This window comes from Apiotrichum porosum (genome assembly GCF_003942205.1).
Source record: "Apiotrichum porosum strain DSM 27194 chromosome Unknown scaffold_1, whole genome shotgun sequence".
NCBI lineage: Eukaryota > Fungi > Basidiomycota > Tremellomycetes > Trichosporonales > Trichosporonaceae > Apiotrichum > Apiotrichum porosum.
In genome coordinates this window covers 1,478,617-1,502,379 of record NW_021167108.1, presented here as the reverse complement: position 1 = coordinate 1,502,379, position 23,763 = coordinate 1,478,617, and the positions used below count along the sequence as shown (strand labels likewise).

The 23,763-nt window shown below is 60.5% G+C and overlaps 6 protein-coding genes and 1 non-coding gene across 7 annotated transcripts; 3 read left to right on the top strand and 4 right to left on the bottom strand.

Annotated features, from left to right (window-relative positions):
• Positions 1-349: 349 nt before the first annotated feature.
• Positions 350-2,956, bottom strand: SPS1 (putative protein serine/threonine kinase; the record flags this gene model as incomplete). Its single annotated transcript, XM_028616364.1, has 6 exons — positions 350-502; positions 590-1,089; positions 1,276-1,918; positions 2,005-2,083; positions 2,425-2,584; positions 2,833-2,956. The coding sequence occupies 6 exons, from the start codon at positions 2,954-2,956 to the stop codon at positions 350-352; spliced, it is 1,659 nt and encodes a 552-aa protein (XP_028480221.1).
• A 608-nt stretch (positions 2,957-3,564) lies between these two features.
• On the bottom strand, positions 3,565-5,398 carry EHS24_000536 (uncharacterized protein; the record flags this gene model as incomplete). Its single annotated transcript, XM_028616363.1, has 6 exons — positions 3,565-3,670; positions 3,966-4,037; positions 4,144-4,190; positions 4,282-4,374; positions 4,759-4,901; positions 5,119-5,398. The coding sequence occupies 6 exons, from the start codon at positions 5,396-5,398 to the stop codon at positions 3,565-3,567; spliced, it is 741 nt and encodes a 246-aa protein (XP_028480220.1).
• Positions 5,399-6,285: 887 nt separating this feature from the next.
• On the bottom strand, positions 6,286-8,045 carry EHS24_000535 (uncharacterized protein; the record flags this gene model as incomplete). The annotated part of the gene is made up of 2 exons (XM_028616362.1): positions 6,286-7,645; positions 7,720-8,045. The coding sequence occupies 2 exons, from the start codon at positions 8,043-8,045 to the stop codon at positions 6,286-6,288; spliced, it is 1,686 nt and encodes a 561-aa protein (XP_028480219.1).
• A 4,225-nt stretch (positions 8,046-12,270) lies between these two features.
• On the top strand, positions 12,271-15,530 carry EHS24_000534 (uncharacterized protein; the record flags this gene model as incomplete). The annotated part of the gene is made up of 6 exons (XM_028616361.1): positions 12,271-12,627; positions 12,719-13,035; positions 13,097-13,481; positions 13,549-13,671; positions 13,726-13,796; positions 13,835-15,530. 6 exons carry the CDS (start codon positions 12,271-12,273, stop codon positions 15,528-15,530), a joined length of 2,949 nt encoding a protein of 982 aa, XP_028480218.1.
• A 617-nt stretch (positions 15,531-16,147) lies between these two features.
• GLR1 (Glutathione reductase) lies at positions 16,148-18,234 on the top strand (the record flags this gene model as incomplete). The annotated part of the gene is made up of 6 exons (XM_028616360.1): positions 16,148-16,206; positions 16,274-16,543; positions 16,618-16,663; positions 16,726-16,819; positions 16,915-18,047; positions 18,115-18,234. 6 exons carry the CDS (start codon positions 16,148-16,150, stop codon positions 18,232-18,234), a joined length of 1,722 nt encoding a protein of 573 aa, XP_028480217.1.
• A 1,490-nt stretch (positions 18,235-19,724) lies between these two features.
• EHS24_000532 lies at positions 19,725-19,809 on the bottom strand. The gene has a single exon. It is a non-coding gene; the product is annotated as a tRNA-Gln (tRNA).
• Positions 19,810-21,633: 1,824 nt separating this feature from the next.
• EHS24_000531 (uncharacterized protein) lies at positions 21,634-23,668 on the top strand (the record flags this gene model as incomplete). Its single annotated transcript, XM_028616359.1, has 6 exons — positions 21,634-21,852; positions 21,912-22,180; positions 22,250-22,508; positions 22,624-22,855; positions 22,916-23,369; positions 23,425-23,668. 6 exons carry the CDS (start codon positions 21,634-21,636, stop codon positions 23,666-23,668), a joined length of 1,677 nt encoding a protein of 558 aa, XP_028480216.1.
• Positions 23,669-23,763: the final 95 nt, after the last annotated feature.

The following is a 23,763-nucleotide window of genomic DNA, read 5'->3' as shown; positions in this document are numbered from 1 at the left end:
CTCGCACGGCCTTTGCTTTCGCGGACCACACACTCCCACTCGCCTTTGTCGTCATTGAGGAATCCACTTTGGGTGGGGCCGTCAGTTCCCCACTCGGCATTCGGCCCGACTTGAGGTGTGTTCGGTCGGCCGTCGACGTCAGTTCCAGTGACAATAACACAAATGCATAACCCGTCCCCCCTCTCCGCGCCATACAACGTCCCAGACGGGGGCGCCACTCTTATGTATAGGTGGCATCTCCCTTATCCTCGGCGTGTGTGTGTGACACTCATTGACCTGGCAAGCTGTATTCGCCAGCCACAGCCACAGCTGCACACGACCTCGACTATTAGGAACCAAGGGGACGAGACTAGTGCTCGTCGACCTGTTCGACATTCTCAATAATCTCGAGCACAAAAGCCGAGGTGACGCCTGGGATCTGCCTCTCACAAGAGTCGAATGCCTGGCGCAGGCGTTCGAGCACGACGCGCGCCGCCTCGTCGTTTGGTATGCGGGCCTGCAGCTGCAGAGGGGTGTCAATTTAACGGGTTCTAACCAAACATGCCTGGCGCAGAGTGGAATCTCGCAGCGCCAACTTCGGGCCACTCACACTTGCAATAGCTGGCACGATCACATTGTCCAGCATGCTGTCCTCGTCGTCGTCGAGTAATGGGTCGGCATGGTGCAGGTTGGGCGGCAAGTGTTGTGCCATCTGAGCGGCATGGGCATGGGGGTCAGGTGCACCGTACGCGGGGTGCTGTCCGACCGAGTTGCGCGGCTGTGACTGAGCCGCTGGGTACGCCTGAGCCTGGTCGCGCAAGTGCTGTTCACGGAGCTGCTGATCGCGGAGTTGCTGGTCACGGAGCTGTTGCTGCTGCAGCTGCTGGTGGGCGGCAGAGTGGTCGTTTTGCATCTGCGCCATGTGCTGAGCCATCTGTGGCGCCATGTGCTCGGGGTCCTGTCGAGGAACTGCACGCTGCATGGTGTTGCTGATCGCGTTCGGGTCCATCGGAGTAGGCACTCCCACCGCAGGAGGGGGTCCTCCGGGGGCAGGCAGTGGTCGACTGGCCCGCGAGACGGTGGCAGGTAGTGTGTTCCGCACCGTTCCAACTGCGCGTTAGCGATGTCTTGAATTACGCAAGGAAGAAAGAAGTCTGGTGGTGGCAAGTGTGCACCAACTCGGTGGCCGGTGGCGACTTGACCCGCACCAAAGTGTCGTCCTTGTTTTCAGACCAAGGCCTTAGATACCACCAAGTTGTCTCCGCCCCCTCAACACGAAGCCGTCACGGCACTCACAGTCCCACATGTCATCCTCTGAAGGTCCAAAGCCGGGCTCCTGGGGCCCCGAGTCACGCGACGACTCCTCAGCGCCGAGTCCACCTTCGGCCTTCCACTTTTCGTGACGTTCGATAAGTTCGGTAAGGTACGACGCCTTGCGTGCTGAGCGAATAAACTTGTGCTTGAGAAGGTCCTTTGCACTGGGACGGTTGCGGGGGTCGCGCTGGAGACACAGCGAGACAAAGTCGCGGAATGGCTTTGAGAAGCGGTCCGAGAGCTCGGGAGGAGCGTTCTTGGGGATGAGGAAGAGCACCTTCATGGGGTGCAACGACGCGTAAGGTGGCTCGCCCTCGGCAAGCTCAATGGCGGTGATGCCCAGAGACCAAATGTCGGCCTTGTGGTCGTAGCCAGACTGCTTGATGACCTCGGGCGACATCCAGTAGGGCGTGCCGACAAACGTGTTCTTCTTCGTCATGGTCGCCGTCAGCTGGCCCGACACACCAAAGTCGGCCAGCTTGACGTCGCCATTTGCTGTCAAGAGAATGTTGGCCGCCTTGATGTCACGATGCAGCTTGCCCTCGCCGTGCAGGTACTCGAGTCCCCGCAGCAGCTCGCGCAGGAGAATCGCAATGTACTCCTCCTTGAACGGCCCCGCTTTCATCTACGCGCGTTCATGTCAGCAAAACTCCCAGCCCCAAAACTCAAGCCCCCGAATAGGCGCTCTCAACCTTTCGTGTCAGGACTCACCAGGTCTGAGCACGAGCCGCCGGCACAATACTCCATAATGATCCAGAGGTGCGAGCCTTTGAGGAACGACCCATAGTACCTGTGGGTGTCAGCACACGCCAGAGGGAGTGGCGGAACTGGAGGAATGAGAAAGGGTTGGACGAGCCAGGTGCCAGGAGCGTGCAGACCGCCGGCCTCGAGGCAGGACGACCAACAACGCCAGCCGTCGCCGATATCCGAGACCGTGCACGGGACCTCACTCCCCGTCTCTCCCTTGGCACGTCGGTGCCGTAGTGACAGTGGCCGTACCACGCCGGCCCGATGCGACGCCCCACGCCCCCACACTTGTTGGATCGCGCGGTCCCAACCAGTCCCAACTCTCGGGTTGCCTTGTATCTCATGTGTCTGTCTGAAGGGACGGGCACAGGTCGGTGGGCTCACCTCGTGATGCATTGGCTGTCGAGCTGGCCTAGGATCTGGATCTCCTGCTGGATGTCGTCAATCTCATCCTCGGCGCTCTCAAGGTCGATGATCTTGATGGCGACAGGCAGAGTCGTGCGCCGGTCGTATCCGCGGAACACCTCGCCAAACGAGCCCTTGCCTGTGAAACAAAACGTCAGTCAGTCTGCCCCTGTGACAGCGTACAGCGCAGCTCGAGGCCACCACGCAGCGCCGGCAGTGTGGTGCAAGGTGGTGGCGTGGTGGGTGCGCACCGAGCCGCAACCGCGGGACGGGAGCGACTGGTTTCTCTTTGGCGGCTCGCGACGACACACACCACTACCCAACACCACAACTTTATGGGTCGTTGCCACCGCGGCGCGCGCGCGTGCAGGGATGATGGATACGTACCGATACGGTTCTGCTTGACATAGTAGAGCTCAGGATCGGGCCCCTGCGCGGGAAGAGCGTACGACTGCGACGAGTTAGACTTGGTGGTGGTCTTGGTTGAAGAAATGGTGTCTCGGCGTACCATGACGGGCGGAGGTCGCACGGCAGGCGGCGGGGGGGACGGGGTGGGGAGGGGGGGATTAGGTTGTCGGCGCGGCGGTGAATGTGGTGGCCGACACGGAGAGGTAGGGACAAGAAGGAGAGAGAGAGGTGGAGAGGGCGGTGGAAAGACGCGTGGAAGAGGGATTGAGGAGGGATTGAAAGTATCAAGCAGGCGACTGGTTGTGGACGAGTGAGCGACGGCGCGACGGGTGGTGGTGTGGGTGTGGACGGGGCACTTGGGCTCACTTGGTGACGCGTTTCCCGCCTGGCCCGCGTTCAGCGGCCACGTGGCGTTCCGAGCGAGTTGGCCGGTTCGAAGCGAGCCAGGCCACACTTGGAGGTACCACAGCCATCGCAGCCGTTAGTTGGGTCAACGGTGATGCAGCGCGAGCTAAAAGTCTCATACTGTATGCATACATTTTGCCCTCTAGCGCCCTCTGTAGTTCTCTCTGTACACGCCCAACAAAACCCAAACCTCTCCTGCCTGCACTGGCCTCCGGGGCTAGCAACAGGGGGCGTCCATGAAGTCCATGTTCACTCGCTCAACCTGTCCCGTGGCCGGCCAGTCTCCGACTCTTGCCTACGCTGTTCTCACGCCCGGCCAGCGTCAGAGGTCCTAGCCGAGCTCGAAAAGTGCTCGTCGGAGCCAGTTGCAGGCGGAGTCGCGGGGCGGGGTATCCGGTGGAGGATGCCGTAGCTGCCATTAGTGACCGTCCAACGCTTCGATTTCAAACGCCTACACCCAAGTCGCGTGCACTGCTCGACCTCGCTGCCCGAGGTCCCCGCGCGGTACTCGCGCCCGCCCGATCTCTCGTCATACACCCATACAAGGGCACGCCGCGCAGAAGTGCTTGGAACTGGCCACAGATAGGCCATCGCTCCAACTCGGTCGCAGTGATCGAGAGATCTGTCGCGGCCCCGTCCTGTCTCTCTTTGACCACCTTACGCCTCCCCTCGGCGGCACCTCTTTGTCACGGATTCTCGGCACTCACCCAACACCACAACCCAACAGGCCGGAGCCGCCCCACTTTTCGTTCGGGATGACGACCACCTCGCGGAGGTTGCTGTACGTCAGCGAGTGAGCCATGTGGGAAGCCACAAAGGAAGACGAATGGGCTGGACTACGAATATGCCAGCCCTCCGGTACGACTTCCTCCATGAGGTACTCACTCGAGGTCCGCAGAGTAGACATACAGTCGCAGGGGCTTGTCGAGGTGCTGGGTATGCGTGTCAGTGCCATACGTGTGTGACGCTGCGTCGTCGAATCCGTGCGGGACGCTGTAGCAACTCGGTGACGATCAAACTCACCGCTTCGACCAAATCGTAGAACGCGTGCTCGCCGTGCAAGGGTCCGCCTGCCCAGCCGCACACCCAGTCGCCAAAGGGGACCAGACCGGCCATCTGTTTTGTCAGCGGCGTTTCCTAATGGACTCGAGCAGCTGGCAGCACAAGGAGAAAGGTAAGGTGGTGCGAGAGAATGAGGGAGGGAGAGGGAGGGCCTGTGTCCCAGGAGCCCAGAACAAGAGGGGTAGGATGGCAGATGCTGAGCTGGTGGGACGTCACGCTACGCAGGGGTGGAAATAGATCTGCGCACAGTACTGCGTTGCGGCAGTGAGCGGCTGTTGGACACCATGGCTCCAGCGCCGTGTGTCCTTAGTCGACCTGTCCCACTTAAACTCATCACAAGCCAGTCCCTTGCTTCTTAGCCTCCCTCCTTCGTCTTCCTCCCTCGCCCTCCTTTCCCGCCTTCCTTCCTCGCCTCCACCCTCATCCTCATGCACTCACCTCAGCGGGGCTTCCCTCCAACACCTCGAGGATATGCCACACGCTCTCAAGCGCGACGGCGGGGTTGCACACGCGGACCGAGATACCGAGGAGCGAGGCGTTCGGCTGGTCCGACCACGCACGCGATGGTGTGAGCGCGACATCTGCGTGGCAAAGGAAAGTCCGATGGTGTGCACGAGCGCGGGTGGAGGTTGGTGTGGGTGTGGGCGGGCGTGACCGGTACAGCAGAGCCAGCGAGGTGGGATGGATCGTGAGAGGAAGAGGAAGAGTAGAATGGTCACACCGTCATGAGAGCAGCAGCTGTCAGCCTTGACTCCTTACTAGTTGACAACTCCTGCTCCTTCCCCTGCTTGCACTTACCGCGAACACGCTGCGTCTTGGCATTATACACGACCAAGCCGATCGTCCTGCCCTCGTTCGTCTCGAGGATACGCGCGAGCTCGGCAGGTGTAGGCACGCTCACTGCGCCGCCGGCAGCGCCGACGCCGCCCGTGGGCACCGAGGACGCCTCGTCCACGCCGATGAGGTAGTCGAAGAACGGCTCGACAAGCCCGTCGGCGGGCGACCCCTCGGCCACGCGCAGGCAGTGCAGCGCCAGGTCCGGGAGAGAGGTGAGGTTTGTGCTGGAGCTTTGGCCCATGGTGTGGATAGCTGGGTGGTGTGAGGGTAGAGGTGAAGCGCGATGGAAGGGATGGCGATGGCGATGGCGATGGGCACGTCACGGATAGTGCACTGGACGCGTCGATGGCCGCCCCGGGCGGAGGCAAAATGATAGATGAGTGGCGTGCGGTTGGTGGCATTCCCATCAGTGGCCAGTGGATGACTGAACTTGAGCCCAGGCAGCACGACGGCCCGCTCCGGGGCTGAGCAGGGGGAGACAGAGCCTGTAGGACGACGCTGGGCATCGGACAGGAGATGCGGGGGAGCCATACCCGACGCGGCGCAGCACGATATGCACGGTTACAGAGCGAAACAAGCGTATATGAGGCAGGCGGCCGTCGAGCGCACAGACAAGAGGTCCGGCCCCCCCCAGCCATGTCAGCCAGCTGCAGCCAGCCTTCTGTGCCAAAACTGCCTGGTGGGTGAGCCTGGCGGCCTGGCGGCCTGTGTTCGAGAGCTGGTTCTCCCTGTTCCTTTCCACCAGGCCACCAGCCAACAGCCTCGTCTTCGCACATGTGTCCAAAGACATGTGCACCCAACGCACCCCAACCCACAGGGCACAGACCGCAAACAGCCTCAATGTGCGCGTGTGACTGACTACTGCCCTGCCTGAAACCAATTCAGCAGCGCAGCAGCCATACGGCCAGCGGCCAGCGGTGCCGCTCGTCTCCAGTGTGAATCGGTACGCCAAATGCATAACAGCTAGGCGTCTTTACAGCGTGAGGTGGCACACGAGTCTCGTGAATACTACTATACAACCGACGGCTTTTGTGTCTCAGCCGTCGCGGTAAACGTCTGGAAGCCCTACTGCGTAACCCGGGAAAATGAGAGAGAGAGAGAGAGAGAGAGAGAAAAGAAAAATAGTCCTCAGGCTCTGGTATGAGCCTCGACGAGCATGCCGAGGAGGTCGTCGACGTCGCGGTCAAAGGCGTCCATCTTGGCCTGCAGATGGACGTAGGATGCGCGGACTTCAGGCTGGAGTGCGTCCAGCGCAAGCTTCTCGCCGTAATATGTCTTTTGCACGGCGTCGGCCTCAACCGGACGCGGTGCACGTCGTGTGCGGCGCTCTTCGTCGGCGCGGGCGCGAACGAGCGCACTGAGCAGCGAAATGTCAAACGCTTCCTCGGTCCACAACACAGACTTGCGGGCCTGGCGTGGTGGCAGTGTGGAGGCGACCACAGACGGGGTTGAGCGTGCGAGAGATTTAGTGGGGGAAGGGTTGGTGGGGGTCGTTTGGGTCGGCGTTGAAGGAGTGTAGGGACGCTCCGACGAGACGGGCGTCGCAACGGACGAGGTGGATACTGCGGGCGGTGGCGTGACGGGTTCGTCGCGGGTCGGTGGTTCGGGGCTGGGGGTCGTGGCATTGTCCGGGGTAAGGGCGGGAGCGCGGTGAGGGGGAGGGGTGGGGTTGGTGCGAGCGAGCGCGCCGTGTTGGTGGGCTGGTGACGGGGAGCGGTCTGGGGGCGCAATGCCGCCCGAGGTCGCAACTGCGGCTGCGTCGACACCGACAAGGCCAGCGGCGGCACCAGCAGCAAGAGCAGTGCTGGGATCGAGGCTCTCCGACCGTGAGATTTGGCTCTCAGTCGTCTCGACCTCGTCGCGTGAGGCGTCTTCGTGCGCCTGGATACGCGGGTCGATGTCATGCTCTTCGTCGTCCGACTCGTGACCTGCGGTACGAATCGCCTCGACGGCATCCTGGGCCCACTCGACGCCGTCGTCGGGCTCAATCTCGTAGCCCTCTGCGTCCTGGAGGTGGTGGTCGAGCTGGCCCTCTACGCCCTCGTGCTCTTCGAGGTCGCGTTCGTCGTCATCCTCGTCCTCCTCGTCCGAGCTCCAGGTGTTGCCTGGGTGGTCGACATATGTTGGGGGCGCAAAGATGACGCGGCGGCCCTCACGCTCCTCGACAACATCGTCGTCGGCGGCGGCAGCTTCTTGCCTTGCGGCGCGGCTCTTCCACCCGATGAGACTCTTGAGCTTATTTTCGCGCACCTGCTCTCCTGCGGCTGCCTCCTCTCTTGTTGGGGCGGCAATGTCAATGTTGCGGTGCTTGTTCAAACGCGCCAGGCGCTCGTATGGCGTCTCAACGTTCTCGGCAGGGATGTAGCCCACATCTTCCGTCTTGAGGACGCGCACAAGCCACCAGTACGAGTTCACGTCGTCGAGGAGCAGTAGTGAGTCGCCCTTGACGACCGACGCTTGGCCCTCGACGGTAGCAAGGAAGGTGTGACTGCGTGTCGTGTCAGTGATGTTGGTGTGGATGTAAGAGCGACAACGAGCATTCAACAGACGTGCTCTACTCACAGCGCGTATATCAACGAAAAGTCAATGTTCTCGTCTGGCAGGATGCTTTCCTCCGAGCTCTCGTCCGAGTACATGTCGTCGTCGTCCATGTCTCCATCCACGTCGTCGTCGTCGTCATGATGGTACTGGTGGTACTGCAGCTGCTGCTGCTGAATCTGCTGTTGCTGCTGATAGTGGTGCTGGGAATAGTAGTCTTCCATGTCGTCTTCCAAGGCGTGGTGGTCACCGTCTTCCGAGTCCTCGAGCACCGACATGCCACCGTTGCCGTACGTGTCGTAGCCCATGTGTTGGCCCAAGATGGCTGGTGCGTGAACGGCAGCTGCCATGGTCGCACGATGTGGGTGGGAGTGGGGTGTGAGAGAGGAAAGGAGTCGCTAGCGCGGGCGCGATGGGCGCGCTGCGATGGTAGGACGGGGGAGGGGATGGGGATGGCGGCGTCTGACCCAGTAGATGGATGGATTACGCGCGAAGAATGTGCCCGAGGAGAAAGCGGTGAAAGGGGAGTGGATGGGTTGACTTGGTCGTCGTCGAAGTGAAAGGTCGTTAGCTGTGCGTTACAGGTGAGACGGAGGGATGAGGGTGGTGGTGGTGGGGAGTGTCGAAGATGAGAAGAAGAGTAAACGACACAGGGATGGATGGGATGGATTGGATTGGGATGGAGGAGGCATGGGCCTGGGCGCGTGCAATGGGCGGGAGGCAAGGAGGGAAGAGGGCACAGGGTGAGAGGGGACACACACCACACATTTCACGTGTCGGGGGCAACAGCGAGGGCGGAAAGCCAGAGGCCAGAGGAAGAGAGGGCGCAGAGGAAGCTGCCGCCGATGCACACACCACACACACACACACACGCTCTCTAGCTTCTGGTTTTCGCTCTCTTTTTCATGTCTGTCACTCAAGGGGGACAGGGCACACAGGGCACACAGGGCAAACATCCACGCCCCCCCGGCCTCTCCTCTGCCGCCTTTCGCGTCGTGGAGAACGGGACTCGCTCCTCAGGGGCACTCGCGTGGCTATAGGGCCGAACTAACGGGGAAGCTGTTTTAAAGAATGCGCAGTTTGGGTCCGTGCTGTGGCCCCCTAATGGCCTAATGGGGCTCTGTAAATGGTTTGGTTGGCCTATTGGCGGGACTGTATTAGGAGGACGACTTCTGACAGACCATGTCCTGCAACTGTTGACCGTGTCCTCTCTCTCCAACAACTCGTCTCTAAACCTAAACTTTCAGTGGGAGGCACGTTCAGTGATCAGTTACATGCTACTGTACGGCCGGAGACGTTACATTGCGCAAGAGTTGTTTGTTGTTGTCGTCACAGGATCACATGCCAGCACACACAAATGACCTGTCGGCTCCATCTCTGTGGATTTGTCGCGGCCTGTGCCCTGTGGCCTCTAGCTAGCTGCCAAGTGCTTTCACCTTCAAATGTACGAGTGTGTCTCTCCTGTGCGCCATCCCGTGCCCCCCGAATGTCATATTTTCGTCACCCGTTGGGTCATGCCAAGAGTGACCTTTCCCCCAGATCTTCATCTTGTCGTGTTCATGTCCCCCAGGTTCTGCCTGCTCACACCGACACCCGTCGCGCTGGCACGCCCTGGGCCCTACCACGCGTCCGTCCGAGACAACGATGTCCTGTCACCAAAAATGCTCCTTTCAGGCGCGCTCTGACGTGGAGAGTGGGAGCGAGTTCACAGCGGAGGCATTCCGCTGCCCTTTCAATGGATCAATGGGTAACCAACGCGATTAGGTCGGGGCGTATTCAAAGGAAACTCCACAAGGAAGTTGTCGTTGTTACCGCAAAAGTGATGTCGAGATAGGATTCCACTGGGGTACAACTTCCGACCTTTGACCTCTGCGGACCGCTTCGACGCACTTCGGTGAAACGTACTTGTGGAGCCCAGCACGGAACATCCTAGAGTCGCGACATGTGCCATCGTACGAAGCGTGAGCGTACGAAGCTGGCGAAACGTACACACAAGCCACATCTGTGCACGAAGCGAGCAAGGTGCGGGTGGCTATGGCGAAGCTTGGGCGCGCGCGCAATGGCGCAATTGCGCAATCTCGCTCCGCCGCCGCCGCCTCACGAAGCACCTCTCTCATCCAAAGAGTGAGCCGCGGCTGCTTTGGTATCCGGCGGACCAACTCTGGTCCTCTGGCCGCGCTCTGGCATCCTAGTGGCAGTTGCCGGTGGCCAGTGGGACCGCGCCCCCTCTCAGTAGCCCTATCGGTCGTCCGGGCATGGGCTGGCCGTGGTGTGGTTCTGTCTTGTATCGTGCTGGGCTCCCCATCTCCGCAGACCTTGGCTCTTCCTCACCTCACAGTGACCTCGCTGTCAGCACCTGTTGCCGCCAGTTATCACAAAAGCAACAAGAGAGAGACTATGACGCCCAAAAGCATTCGGTCTAGAGGACACCCAAAACGCAGTCCGAGAGACACCCGTCCTTCGGAACGAGTTCAACCCAATGCCTGTTGGGCGAGAGAGCGCAGTGCGCGGTGCCTTGCCAGAGTCCTGTGGCATGCCGTTCGCGGCCCGCATACCATACTCGGGCCCCTGGAGGACGCGTCGTTTGCCATCTCGACGTTTTGGCCCAGGATGAAATCATCCCCCAACTCATGCTCTGAAAATGCTTTACTGGTATCCTGTATGCTCTCTGGCAGGCAAGTCTTGAGCGTAAGACTACGGCTGCGAGAGAAGACCACCGAGCCCAGCACACACAAACCGATCGAGACTGCAGCGTTTGGCAGGTGGGCACACACCCTGGCGGCCTGGCGGGACGGTGTGGCGCGTTCTGGACGCGCCTCTCCGCCCCAGGTTGCCTGCCGGTTTACGTAGATTGTGAAGCGACCTCTGCGCTCTGCGTCGATGCGTCGATGGTCCAACCGCCGTTCCACGTCTCGCCGTGGTCCCGTCTGCAGCACTCTCGCTAGAGCGGGCTGTGGCCAGAGTGGACGGGATGCATGGCGGGCGGGACGGTGTGCGGGTGCGGTTTGTGCCACGGGTCACACAGGGAAGTGGGAGGGAGCGAGGTGGGATGACGCGTCTGTAAACCACCACCATGCCACCGCCAGCAGCGGTGGGCTTGAAGGACGGAATGCGGATGCAGCCCCCAGCTTTCAGGTGTTTTTCAGGCCGTTCAGGCGTCCTCTTGCTCTCTCAGGACGTTCTGCAGCCTTCAGGTCGGTCCTTGGCTTGCAAGGACTGATGTCGACGGTGTTGTACAGAGCCAACAGAGCCAATGCGCCTGAGAGCCGTCGGGGGTTCGTTTTGCCTGTCCATCGAGCAGGACGACACACGGTTTGCCGTTCCTGAGAACGCAGCCCGCTACGGAATGGACAGAGGTTAGAATGTTGGGTTTGATGGGTTGATCGCAATCACAATGGATTTTGGTTGTCAAGCCGAGGACAATGACTGGGAACTGCCGTTCTGGAATGAACAATGTGTGCACATGGACAAGAGATCTGTATGAGTTTGATGGCTGTGGGCCCCATCACGACCACGACGGTACCCACTGATGCCGGCAAATGTGTTGGAGAGAGGAAGGAGCGCGCGCGCACTGCTGGATGTGACGTCGGACCTCCAGGGGAGGGACAGTGCATTGTGCGGCGCCATCAAAGGCTTTGGTCTCTCTCCCTCGATCCATCCTCTCTCTAGTCTCTAATGGGGGCCGTGCTTTCAGTACACGGCTCTCCTCTGGCGTCTTATTCTTCTCTCCTTGTTCCACGACCACACTCATCCCTCTCTCCGCATCACACCTCGTCCACTCCTTCTCAACCCCTCCCTGCCGCATCCCGGTGTGCACTCTCCCCCCCACCCCGCCGCCGGTGTCCTTGTCTTATCCCCGTCAATCTCTCGTTCCCTCCTTCTATCAAATCCGTCCATCTTTATCAACCACGTCCTCGCCGTCCACACCGGCCACACCCCTTCCTCGCCCATACGCCGCGGCCCCCAACTAGTAGCCCAACCCGCCGCCCCACCACCCTGCCGTTGGTGTGCGCACGGTCCGCCGCCCACGCTCCTTTGCCGCCGCTCTGGCAAGCACAGTAGACACACTGTCTACGCCTCCCCTCACAAGCTTCCCGCCAGCCCGTTCTGCCGCACCCGCACAGTAGTGTGTGCGTGCGTGCTTGCACTCGCTCGCTCGCTCGCAAGTAGTTCTCTCGTCTCATTGACACCTTTGCCTCCTCTAGACTTTCCAGGTCTCACTTCAACCCCTCTTTCCATTCTCTGCGACACCACTGCCAGCGCATCACACTCCCCCGCACCATCACTTGCTTGTCCAACCAACCCCCCCTTTGTCGCTCTCGCTTTATATCACCCACATACGCACGGTGCTGGCGACGGGGCCTGCAACCGGAGCCCGCCGGAGCCTCCAGCCCTCCAGGTAAGTCTTCGCTTCGGTAGAACAAGAGACGCAAAGTCTTGTGTGCTGTCCCCCGGATCCACTACCTCCCCGCCAGTCTCACTGACACCTCCCCAGCTGTCTAGACTAGAGAAACAGAGAGACACCTACCACCTTTTCCCCCTCCAGACTCGTAACCGAGAAGAGCTTGGCTTGAAATGGTCGCTGTCGACTACAAGGTCCCCTTACCGGCGTCGCCGCCGCCAAGCCCGCCCCGTGGTATGCCGAGCGCAAACGAAGCCGGTGCTGGTGGGATCACCACCGCAGTCCCTTCCACTTCGAGCAAAGGTGCCGTTGCCGCCGTCGCAGCAGCGCATGCGGCCAAGTCCATAGGTGGCCCGACGCCGATCCCCAGTCCAGATGTATCGCACGACGATCTCCAGGCCGACGGGTCGTCCCGTGCCGACGCCGTCGACGCCGACGCTGCTGCTGCTGGCGGTGCTGTCCGCTCACAGCTCCCGCGTCTGACCGACTTTGAGCTCATTCGGGTCCTCGGAAAGGGTTGTGCCGGGAGGGTACGTCTGCAGAATCTCAAACCGAGCCGAGCGGGGAGAGAGGGAGGGGGGAGAAGGGAGAAGGGAGTGCGTACTGACTCGTGTGTCACAGGTGTTACTCGTCAAGCACACTCCATCGGCTCGCGTGCACGCGATGAAAGCCATCTCAAAGCGTGCCGTGCTCGCCAACGACGAGCTTGACCACACGCTCGCCGAGCAGCGGATTTTGGCCCTGTGTGCCATGCGCGAGCGCCGCAGTGCATTCATCTCGCGTCTCTACTACTCGTTCTGCGACAAAGAGAACTTTTACCTCGTGATGGAGTTTTATCCAGGTGGAGACCTGGCGACTCAGATGGAGATCCACGGCGTGCTTGGTCCCCTCCGCACGCGTTTCTACACGTGTGACATTGTCGCGGGCCTCGAGACATTGTGAGTTGGGTGTGGTGACACATCCGTTCTTGACCCGCGGCTAATCTCTTTTCCTCCTCAGGCACAAGGAAGGTATCCTTGTTCGCGACCTCAAGCCTGAAAACATCTTGCTCAACTGGCATGGCCACGCCGTGCTGGCAGACTTTGGCCTGTCAAAGTCGTTTGGATACCGCGGTGACCCCGTCCCCGTCAAGCTCCCGCCCGACTACATCGAGGGCAAGGGCACGCCTCCAAACTACGCCGGCAAGGGCTTTGGCTCTTACCGCAACGGCGAGCTGACATGGGACCGGGCGTACTCGTTTGTCGGCACACAAGAGTACCTTGCGCCCGAAGTGATCAAGCGCAACCACTACACCTACGCCATTGACTGGTGGGCGCTGGGCTGTATTGTGTGCGAGTGCTTGACAGGCCGTGTCCCCTTCCGCGGCCACGACGACGAGAGTAACGTGAGTAGTGCTAGTGGTGTGCACACGCCACCGCAGCGAGCGCCAGTGGCTGACAACCCCTTGCCAGGCTGAGCTGTACGAGCGTGTGATCAATGCGCGCTGGGACGCCATGTACCGTGGCGACCACCCGCGCAGTTACCTCAAGGAGCGCTATCGCATCGACACGACCACTTACGACTTTATTGATGGAGTGGGTGTTCGCTAGATTGTCTTTTGCGGGTGGCAAGTACTGACATCTGTTCAGCTTCTTCAAAAGGAGCCAATGTTCCGTCTTACCGAACCTTCTGTCTCAAACCACCCTTATTTTACCAATGTGTAAGTTGGGGCAATGTCGGCAGCAGCTTACGCGCCAGTGACTGGGAGACTGTGGAGAAGGGCGATTACCAGGACCCGTTTCAGCTCGACATCGACCCCGTTGCCGAGTACAATACCCAGTTCTTCCCTCGCCTCTGTCTCGAGGAGACTCCCTCGGTCGACATGTCGGGCCATGACTATGGCAAGGAGCCGGACGGAGAGCAGAACGCGCTCAACAATGACGAGATTTACAACGCGGCCCAGGCCGAGTTTGCGCGCGAGCTCGAGTCGTTTGAGTGGACGTGCCAGTACACGTACGACTTGGACGAGAACGAGCAGGTCGCCGACGCCGAGGTGGCCGACGCAGCCCCCGACGCCATGGAGCAGGACGAGCCTGAGCTTGCTCGCCCCGCATCCATTGTCCGCCCCACGTCGGTCATGTCTGGTGCGCCGTCGATTGTCACATCACTCCCGTCGGCTGTGTCCACGACACCGTCCAGCACCGACGACATTCCCACCATCCCTTCAGAGCCCGCAGACAGCGTCATGGAGTCGCTCAAGGACCCCGAGCCGGAGCTGGACAGGGAAGGCGCGGCGTCGCCAGTCTCCTCAAAACCGCCCTCCGTGCGCACCACTGCGTCGGCAAAGGTGTCGTCTCGTGCGCCATCTATCATTCTTCCTCTTGTGGACGACCAGCCTGAGGCGATCGCAGCTCCTGCTGTTCTCAACGATATTCCCGACACCACCAAGCCGCCTGCGCTGCTTCCAATGTCCCCTTCCGAAGGCAAGGTCCCTCCCAACCTCACTGTACGCCTCCCGTCTGGGCCTCCCTCCAGCGGTCTCTCTGTCTCGGACGTCATTGCCATCGGCTCGACCTCGCAGGGTAGCCCCAACTTGCTCATCCGCCGTCACCGGCAGCTTCCCAGCATTGACAAGTACCCGCACGCGCGGCTATCGGTCGAGCTCAACGGGACGTTTGGAGCGCTCGGCGATGAGGACTGGGAGCAGCTCGATGCCGAGGCCATCCCCGAGATGATCAATGGCGCCAACGCAAAGGGCCAAAGCTCGGCTCCCAACTCGTTCTTTGCCCGACTCCGCCCGCGTACGACCTCTCGCATCCTGTCGCGTACGGGCCGTAACGCGTCCATCCGTGTACCTTCTGGTCTCCGCAAGGCCGTCACCTCGGACTCGGACACTTCGTCTGAGCGCAGCCCTTCAAAAGCGGCTCGTCAGCCCCTGTTTGCTTCGCGCGGTATCGAGAACACCAAGAAGGCGTTTACCCGCATCAAGGCGTTCCCGCCTGCCAAGCGCAACGAGCGTAACGTGTCAGGAGGTGGTGTGTCTGGCGCCTCGTCCACATCGCCGTCGCCCGTCGCTTCCATCAGGGGTCTGGGTCTACCCAACTCCCGGTCCATGACTACCGGCATGCGGGATACCTTGCAGGTCGACCACGCGACAGTTCGTCGTGGCGGCAGCATCAAGGCCAGCGGTAAGCGCGGGTCGTCGCGCAGCGCCGCCGACCTGCCCAGCCTCTTCTCGAGGCCAAAGGTGCGCCGTGCCAAGATGGACGACAACAGCACCGGCAGCGGTGGCGGCTCGACGAGCACCAGTGTATCGGCCAGCCCGAGCCTGGTGACCCTCGACGAGCCCATTGTCCTCCAGGTGCCCTCTGTCGCTGTCAACCCCGCCGTGCCCCGCGTCGAGCTCACCACCACTGCGCCGATTGTGTGGGAACTCTCGCTCGAGGGCAAGTAGTCAGCCACTTGCCACTTGCGATCTCGCCACTCCTTCTCTCTCTTTTTTTTTGCATCACATGCCCCGCTCCGTACACGCCCCCTCCCCCGCCCACCACGACATTCCTCCACGAACCCAAACATCCCCCCCACCCACCCACACAACAAACGACTACCCCGCCGACGACGGGCACAGATGACACCTTAATCACCATCATGATGGTTCATATCCTATTTGTACAGATCCCCCCCATGTCAACATGCCTTAGATCCGTCCCAACCGAGGGGAGACAGGGTGGCGAATGTGGCACAGTGGCGCAAAGTGGATGCGTGGAGGAGTGACTACCTCGTTGACGAGTGTTGCTGACTAGTGGAGAATGTTCGCCCGGGAATACCCATGGTCGTAGCATGTTCCATAGCGCACACACACACACTCTCTTGCTCTCCGGTGTCTGCGGACGTCGCCGGCTCAGGGTGATGACTGACCTGCCCACGTCGGCGACGGCGAGGACGCCATCGATGCAGTCGCCGGCCAATAGTCAGCAAAAAAGTGGACCCCCGGGTGTGTGATTCCGAAGTTGGTCGCAATCGCCGTGATTTCAACCCCACCCCACCCTCTGCCCCAGCCGATGACGACAGATGCAGCCACCACACGGCCGGCCAGAAGCGAGCGGGACCAAATCGGCTGATTCATCTGGGTAGGTGATCGTGTCTGAATGTCTGAACTTTGGGCACACCGTGTTCCTATTTGAATAATCTATAAAGGACCCACGAGGTGTGTGTGATCTCCCCCACACTCCATCTTACCCAGCCCACAAAACTGTCGTCCATCACCCTCGCCCGTGCGCGAGTAGTCCGCGCATCCCCCCTCCGCCTCTTTGCTGCTCCTGCCCTCGCGTCCGCGTCTGTCTCGGCCACGTCCATCGCCCTCCGTCTCGCATCCACCACCCCCGCTTCCACCCGCTCCTTCTCCACCACCCGCGTCAGCGCCATGCCCCCTCTTCCCGTGTCCAAGGCCGCCGAGGTCGGCGAGTAGTGAGTGGCGCATGGAAGTTTGCGCGCGCGCGCGCAAGTTGGGGAGAGAGCTCTCGCTGACATGTTTTCTACAGCGACCTGTTTGTCATCGGCGGCGGTTCCGGCGGTCTCGGTTGTGCCGTACGTCACGGGGACTTCGGCCGGTTGAAGGAGATAAGGAGGTTTGCTGACAGACCACATAGCGCCGCGCGGCCAGCTACGGCGCCAAGGTCGGTCTCGTTGAGGCCAGCCACCGTCTTGGTGGTACCTGCGTCAACGTCGGCTGTGTCCCCAAGAGTGAGTACTGGGAGTAGAGAACGGAGCCGGCGCGCGAAAGCACCAGGTGTTTGATTTCTGTGTCCACCTGTGAAACCGCCAGCTAACGTCGCCAGAGGTCATGTGGTACACGTCTGAGGTTGCCGATGCCCTCCGCAACGCTGCTTCGTACGGCTTTGGCTCCGACGAGGTCAACTACGGCATTGCCAACAGCTTTGAGTGGCCCAAGCTCAAGGCCAAGCGCGATGCCTACATCCACCGTCTGAACGGCATCTACGACCGTAACCTCGCCAAGGACAACGTCGACTACCACGAGGGTTTCGCCTCGTTCATCGACGCCAACACTGTCGAGATCAAGGAGGCCAACGGCGAAAAGTACACTGTCAAGGCCAAGACGATCGTCGTCTCGGTCGGTGGCCGCCCCACTCTCCCCACCGAGGAGCAGGTTCCCGGCGCAAAGTACGGTATGGACTCGGACGGCTTCTTCGACCTCGAGACCCAGCCCAAGCGCGTCGCTGTCGTCGGTGCTGGCTACATTGCCGTCGAGCTCGCCGGTGTCTTCAACGGCCTCGGATCCGACACCCACCTCTTCATCCGCTACGACGCCGTCCTCCGTACCTTTGACCCCATGCTCTCCGAGGTCCTCGTCCCCTGGATGGAGAAGACTGGCATGCACATCCACAAGCACTCGGCCATCCCCAAGATTGAGAAGACCGAGTCGGGCACCCTCCTCATCCACCAGAAGGGCCAGGACAAGCCCGTCGAGGTCGACGCCCTTGTCTGGGCCATTGGCCGTCACTCGAACATTGACGGCCTCGGTCTCGACAAGGTCGGCGTCAAGGTCGACAACAAGGGCGACATTGTCGTCGACGAGTGGCAGGCCACCAACGTCCCCAACATCTTCGCCATTGGCGACGTCCAGGGCAAGGCGCTTCTCACCCCGGTCGCCATCGCTGCCGGCCGTCGTCTCTCCAACCGTCTCTACGGTGGTCCCAAGTTCAAGGATGACAAGCTCTCGTACGAGGACATTCCCTCCGTCGTCTTCTCGCACCCCACCATCGGCTCGGTCGGCCTGTCCGAGCCCGAGGCCCGCGAAAAGTACGGCGACGCCATCAAGGTCTACAAGACCCAGTTCCGCGACATGTCCGGCGCCATGCTCGACGAGGACCACAAGCAGCCCACGGCCTACAAGCTGGTTTGTCTCGGCGAGGAGGAGAGGGTTATCGGTCTTCACCTGATCGGCAAGGGAGTGAGTGTTCTTGTTTTGCTTTTAGTGTTCCAAGTAACCTTGACAACAACTTGTGCTAACAACGCAGTCGGACGAGGTGCTCCAGGGCTTCGCTGTCGCCATCAAGGCCGGCGCCACCCGCAAGACGTTCCAGGACACTGTCGCCATCCACCCCACGTCAGCAGAAGAGATTGTTACCATCTTCTAGTTGCGATAGTTTTGTGGCAGATGTTCAAAAACAATACACTAGAACCCGCCAAAGCGCCCCAGTTACATGTATCTACGTGCACTCTAGCGTCGAGAACTGCTGCATTGCACTCTGGGAGACGTTGGACGAGAGGCTGCGCCGTGCGGAAGACTGGGCGAGAAGGTATTTTGGGACCGTGGGCGAGAAGGGACGGACTTGTTCGGCAGTACAGTAGCGCTAATCACGCTCCCTCCACTGTCATCACTGCAGTCCTGTTCTAGGATCCTCGTGACGGATTAGAGCATGCTCCATGAGGCGTAAAGCAACATGTAATGCAGTCTGGAGACCTGCAGGGACTTGCCCGAAGCAGAGCGGACTCGTCATGTGGAAAGTGGGGGAAAATAATCGACTACATACTTCAAGGAAAAAATAGTGTACCATGGGTTTGGCCTTCTTGGTTTCCACTGCGGACAGGGTGGCGGGAGGAAGAAAGGAAGGCTGTGGGAAAAGGTAGGGGGAGCCTTTGGCACTTCTGTGTTTGAGTAAGCTGTTCTGACATGCTCCTCTCGAACTCGATGCATGCCTGTGGTTTTCATCTCAATAATGCCAGTGCACAACATATCCGTGCATCGTGCGGCCAGTAACTATGAACTCATCATGGGCGACTCCACTTCTCCTGCATCACTCCCTGCTGTACCTCTTTACGTTGGAGCGTAGCATATACATGTGTGGGGTGCCGGAACACGGCCAGCACTATCGTCCGGCGACATGCCTTACGGCAGCACAGCAGTGGTTCCGCAGGTCTGGAGTAGCAATCTCGAGCGGGCAGCTTTGGCGCCGGGAACACCTTCAGAAAACAGAACATGGACAGAGGGAGGGCTTTGAGCAGCCGTTGCCGTAGGGAGAAGCTACACCAGACATGCCAGACACTTGCTGTGCTACATCACTGTCGCGGTAGTCGCATGCAAGCCGTCCTCCTCGGGGCCTCAAACTATACCGTGCTTGTTCAAGCATCAAGGGCGGTTGTAGGAGTGTCATGGGTCTGAAGTTGAGGTCTCTTATGGAATCCTGTCATGGTGCAAGCTAGCCTTGGTAGCCGGTGTATGAGGTACATCAACGTCGCGGCGACAAATGGCAGCGTGCAAGTGTACATATGACTGACAAAGGATGTCAATAATTTGTCGGCCAATGGTTCGACGAGGGGCCAGGCTGTGCTATCAAGAAGGTCCAAGACTGGGAGTCAAATAATGCCTTTCAGATGGTCGGGCCGTGGAATGACGAAGAATACAGAGGGAAGAAAATGAATATAAGATAGTGCTGATACGACGCGCCACATCAGCCAAACAACCGTGTCTCAGATCGTTAGCCGTAGCGCACAAATTGCCAGAGCCGTGGCAGTGCGGCAAAACACCATCCACAAACACCTTTCCGTTCATCATTCTTTCAACATCTCTGCGCTTCAACCAACGATGCATGATGTGCAGACACGTAGCACAGGTGGGCAAAAGTAAAGGTCTCACTGGGAATCGAACCCAGATTACAAGAACTATCCAATCGGATCAGAATCTTATGTACTAACCGTTATACGATGAAACCCGTTATACAGATGTCAAATGCCCGCAGAGCTCGAGCTGACCACCCTCATTACTTTCTGCTCCTGAGGCCTGTGCAAGCCCCCCCACGCATAACAGGCCCTACACCTTGCTTCCTGCATGGAGAGCTTTGTGTTGGACAATAAATTGCGTACGTCGACGTGGAGGGGCGGCGCCTGTGAACCCTTCCTATGTGGATCGACATTCCTTCGTCGTCTCGTTCCTGTCGTGGCACCACGCGCGCGAAGGCCACAGAAACGAGGCGCGAGGCGTATCATCGATTGTCAAACCATGAACCATATGTCTGACCTCTTTCCTCTCCCCCCCCCCCACCCCCCACTCACCTTGCGGACGGAAACAGCGGTGCAAGCCCGAAGGTCAAACACGTCGCCTCCCCCTCACGGCGCCGCGCCTACTCGGTACTGTCGCCGACGAGAGGCGACACCATGTCGGTGGACCTGATCGACCTGATCGACCTCGCTTACCTGGGAATTCATGCCTCGAAACCTCAGAGGGAGACACACGTCTCGCTCCGTCCACGGATCCGTGGTGGACGTTGAGGCGTGCGGTTACAGACGAGGGCCGCACGACAGGACGCAGGCCCCGTAACCTTCTTGCGACCCTGAGAGCGTGCCGTGTCCAACATCTTTGTTCTCGTCCGCCACATGACGCAGTGAGGCAAGACCTGTGCGCCGACGGACCCGAGGGATGCGATGCGACGGGCCCCTAAAGGTTCCCCCAAGTCCGGGACAGGTGTTAGTTGGGCCTCTCAGGTTGATACGGCGCCGTCGGACTTGGGATCTGTCAGCTCCTGACGTTAATATACATGGATGAAATGTTGCGATTTACACTCTGCGGGAGGTGGCGACACGTGCAAGCTGGGTAGCAAGCACATGAACAATCCAGCAACGCCTGCGAATTACGCAGTACTTCTGCCGGGACACACCCCGGACTTCACACTGCGATAACCGTGCGGTTGCCCGGGCCGACCGGTGTTGAAGTAACGCACAAAAATGGTCCGACTTGGGTCACGAGAAATGGTCCGACCCACTTGACGAGCGGTTACCAGCGGCAGAGGCCCCCCTCAGCACGTCAGAACGTCCACTGGCGAACGCCGCTGTGTCAGTCGTCCGCAACGCCTCATCCGCCGCTTGGGGACAGGATCTCAGCCGCATCGAAGACCCATGTGGGTCACCTATTGATCACTACATTTCATCGGCACACTGATTGTGCCGAGAGCGATCACTAAGCGCAGCCCAAGATGTTCGGGCGATCTGCCGATAGGCGTACGACCGCGTTGTGATATGGCGAGCCATGGCTGTCGCGGTCGACACATGTGGCGGAGCGCGGGGCCGCCGCCAAGCCCATGAAGCGACGCAGCTGAGAGCCACCGTCCACTTTTCCTTTACGCCACGGGCCCCTCTCACCGCGCGTTCAAGGCGTAGCGCTCGCTCTCTGTCGGTCTCGCTCTCGCTTTCGCTCTCACGCACACACCCCCCGGGTCGAGGTGCGCGCGAGATTCCTGTGATGGAGGTGGCATGCAGATCCTGCAGCTTATCCACCATCCCCACATCCCCCCATCCCCCCCCCCCCCCCCACCCCCCTTTGCGACGAGGCGTCAGTGCCCCCATGCGGTATCATGCCCAACCTGAGCCACAGCCGAAGGCCTCCTCCCATCTCCAACCACCCTGGACTTTTCTGTTCCGTCCACACCGAAATATAAGGGGAGCATATGGTGCGCAGCATCGAGTCATAGTGTTCCCCCTCCCCCTCATTTGCTCTTTCTCATCATAATCCAGCTCACCCCTCCGTCCGCCGTTGACGAGCCATGGCTGCTGATTACTCGATCCTAACACCGGCCCCTTCATCATTTCGGGGCTCTGCATTCAACTCGCCCTCCACTGTGCCAAGAACTCTCCCACTCCGCGAGTGTGATGACGGCCCCGCCGGCCTTACTGCCAAAGGACGGCAGCGGGTCAAGCGCGTCCGCACCGTCACCGGTTGCGTCGTGTGTCGTCAGCGTCGCGTCAAGTGCGATGAGCGGAGGGTGAGTTGTGGTTGTCCCTCTGTCTAGCGTCTCCACTGCTGACACACCCACCACCACAGCCTCGCTGCACCAACTGCAGTCGACACCCCAACCGCGTATGCGAGTACCAGTTCGCCCCCATTACGCCTGGCCGCGGCAGCAGTGACACGATGGTGTTGTCCAGTGCCAGCACATCAGCGGGCACGCCGTCGACGTCGGCCCTCCCTCTCTCACCGGACCCGCCGATCGCCGACGAGCCCTACCTGTCGTCTGCATACCGCGACATTGTCGTCGAGCGGACCCTGGCCGGGATGATCGCGGCCGAAGGACGAGGATTCGAGATCCTAAAGTGGGTCCCGATGTTGTTTCTGTTTCTTTCTTTCTGTTCGCGTCCACACCATGCTGACTTGTGCGCCAGTCCCACCGGTGGGCCGTCCAGCCTTGCAGATGCACTCCTCTCCAAGCTCGCGTACCAGCTGGGCCCGACCAGCTCGTTCGATCCGAGGAGTCCCACTGCGCCGCTGCGCACGCTCCTGGCGTACCATGAAACAATTGTCCGTCGCTCGTTTACCGACCTGGACGACCGCGAGTCCCGCCTCCTGTGCAGCACCACGGCGCTCTTCGCCACTGGATCCGTGACAAACCGTGACGAGCTGACCGACAACTACCTGGGCCTGGTGCGCAACAAGTCGGCCGCTGCCGCCGCCGCTGCGGGCATGGCGGTTCCACGCGCCAGTCGCGGGGGGTAACGGGTTTGGCGGATATGGCAACAACGAGCCTGTGACTGGCAAGCTCGGCGCCGTGGGGTTTACCTTGTTCCTCTCCCAAGTTCTCGCCCCGGCGCCAGGGCGGTGGAAGGAGCAACTGCGCGCAGGTGTCGAGTGGGCAGTGGCGCGCGGTGGGCCCGGCTGGGTCATTGGTGTCTCGCCGCCACTCCCGGGCCACCGTGGCGGAGATCTGCGTAACGTCCAGCCCATCGCCATGGCGCTGTACTCTGACTTTACGGCTCTGCTTGTCATGTTTGGTGAGTGCGAGAGCGCGCTAACACCCTGCCCCCCTCCCCAGGCGCTGACACACCCTGCAGCCAGCCTAACAGAGGGCACGCTCCCGATTTTTATCAACTACAATGATGTTTCGTGGATCCTCGCTTCGCGAGCCCTACAGCTCAAGTGTGCCCCCGGCATGCCCGACCTGTTCGAGGCGCTCCTGGCCGCTCCCCGCATCATTGTCCCGACGTTTGCGACCGCGGTCGGGCTGGTGTCTCGCCGTCTGGCCGTGGACCCGCAAGCCGAGATGGTCAAGGAGCAGCTCGACCACGAGGTGTCTTCGCTGCGCACCGAGCTCGAGGTGGTGTGGCCTCCGCGTCTGGCTGGCAGGCAGGATTCCAGGAGACTGCAGTATGGCGGTCGCCTGTGGCGCCTGGCCGTCCTCATCCTGGTCATCCACAAGGCCCAAGAGTTCCCGCCCACGTCGCCGGAACTCATCATGCATGTCGCCCAGTTTATCGAGCTGTGTTCCGAGGCCGCGTCCGATATCGGGTGAGTTATGCGCTGGATCGGCTTTGGACACGAGCAGCGCTGACACACCCCTCAGACACCTCTCGGGCTGGCTCTGGCCCATCCTCATGGTCGGCTGCGCGGCCTGTCTCCAAGACCACCGCACGGCCATCTTCGGCATGCTCCCGCTGGCCCGCTCCTGCGTCGGCGAGAAGGACTGCTCAGACGAGGCCGGGCGGATCCTGTCCCTGGTGCATCTGCACCATGACATTGGAGATCACATGTACCATATCCGCGACGCGGTCAAGGACGACCCCATGCTGGACGTGTTGCTCGTTTAGTTGTAGAGAGGGAGTAGCGAGGACGAGGGAAGGACGAGGGAGTGGAGACAGAAGAAGGGGGAGATAGGAGCATTGTGCATAGCCTCATTTCATAA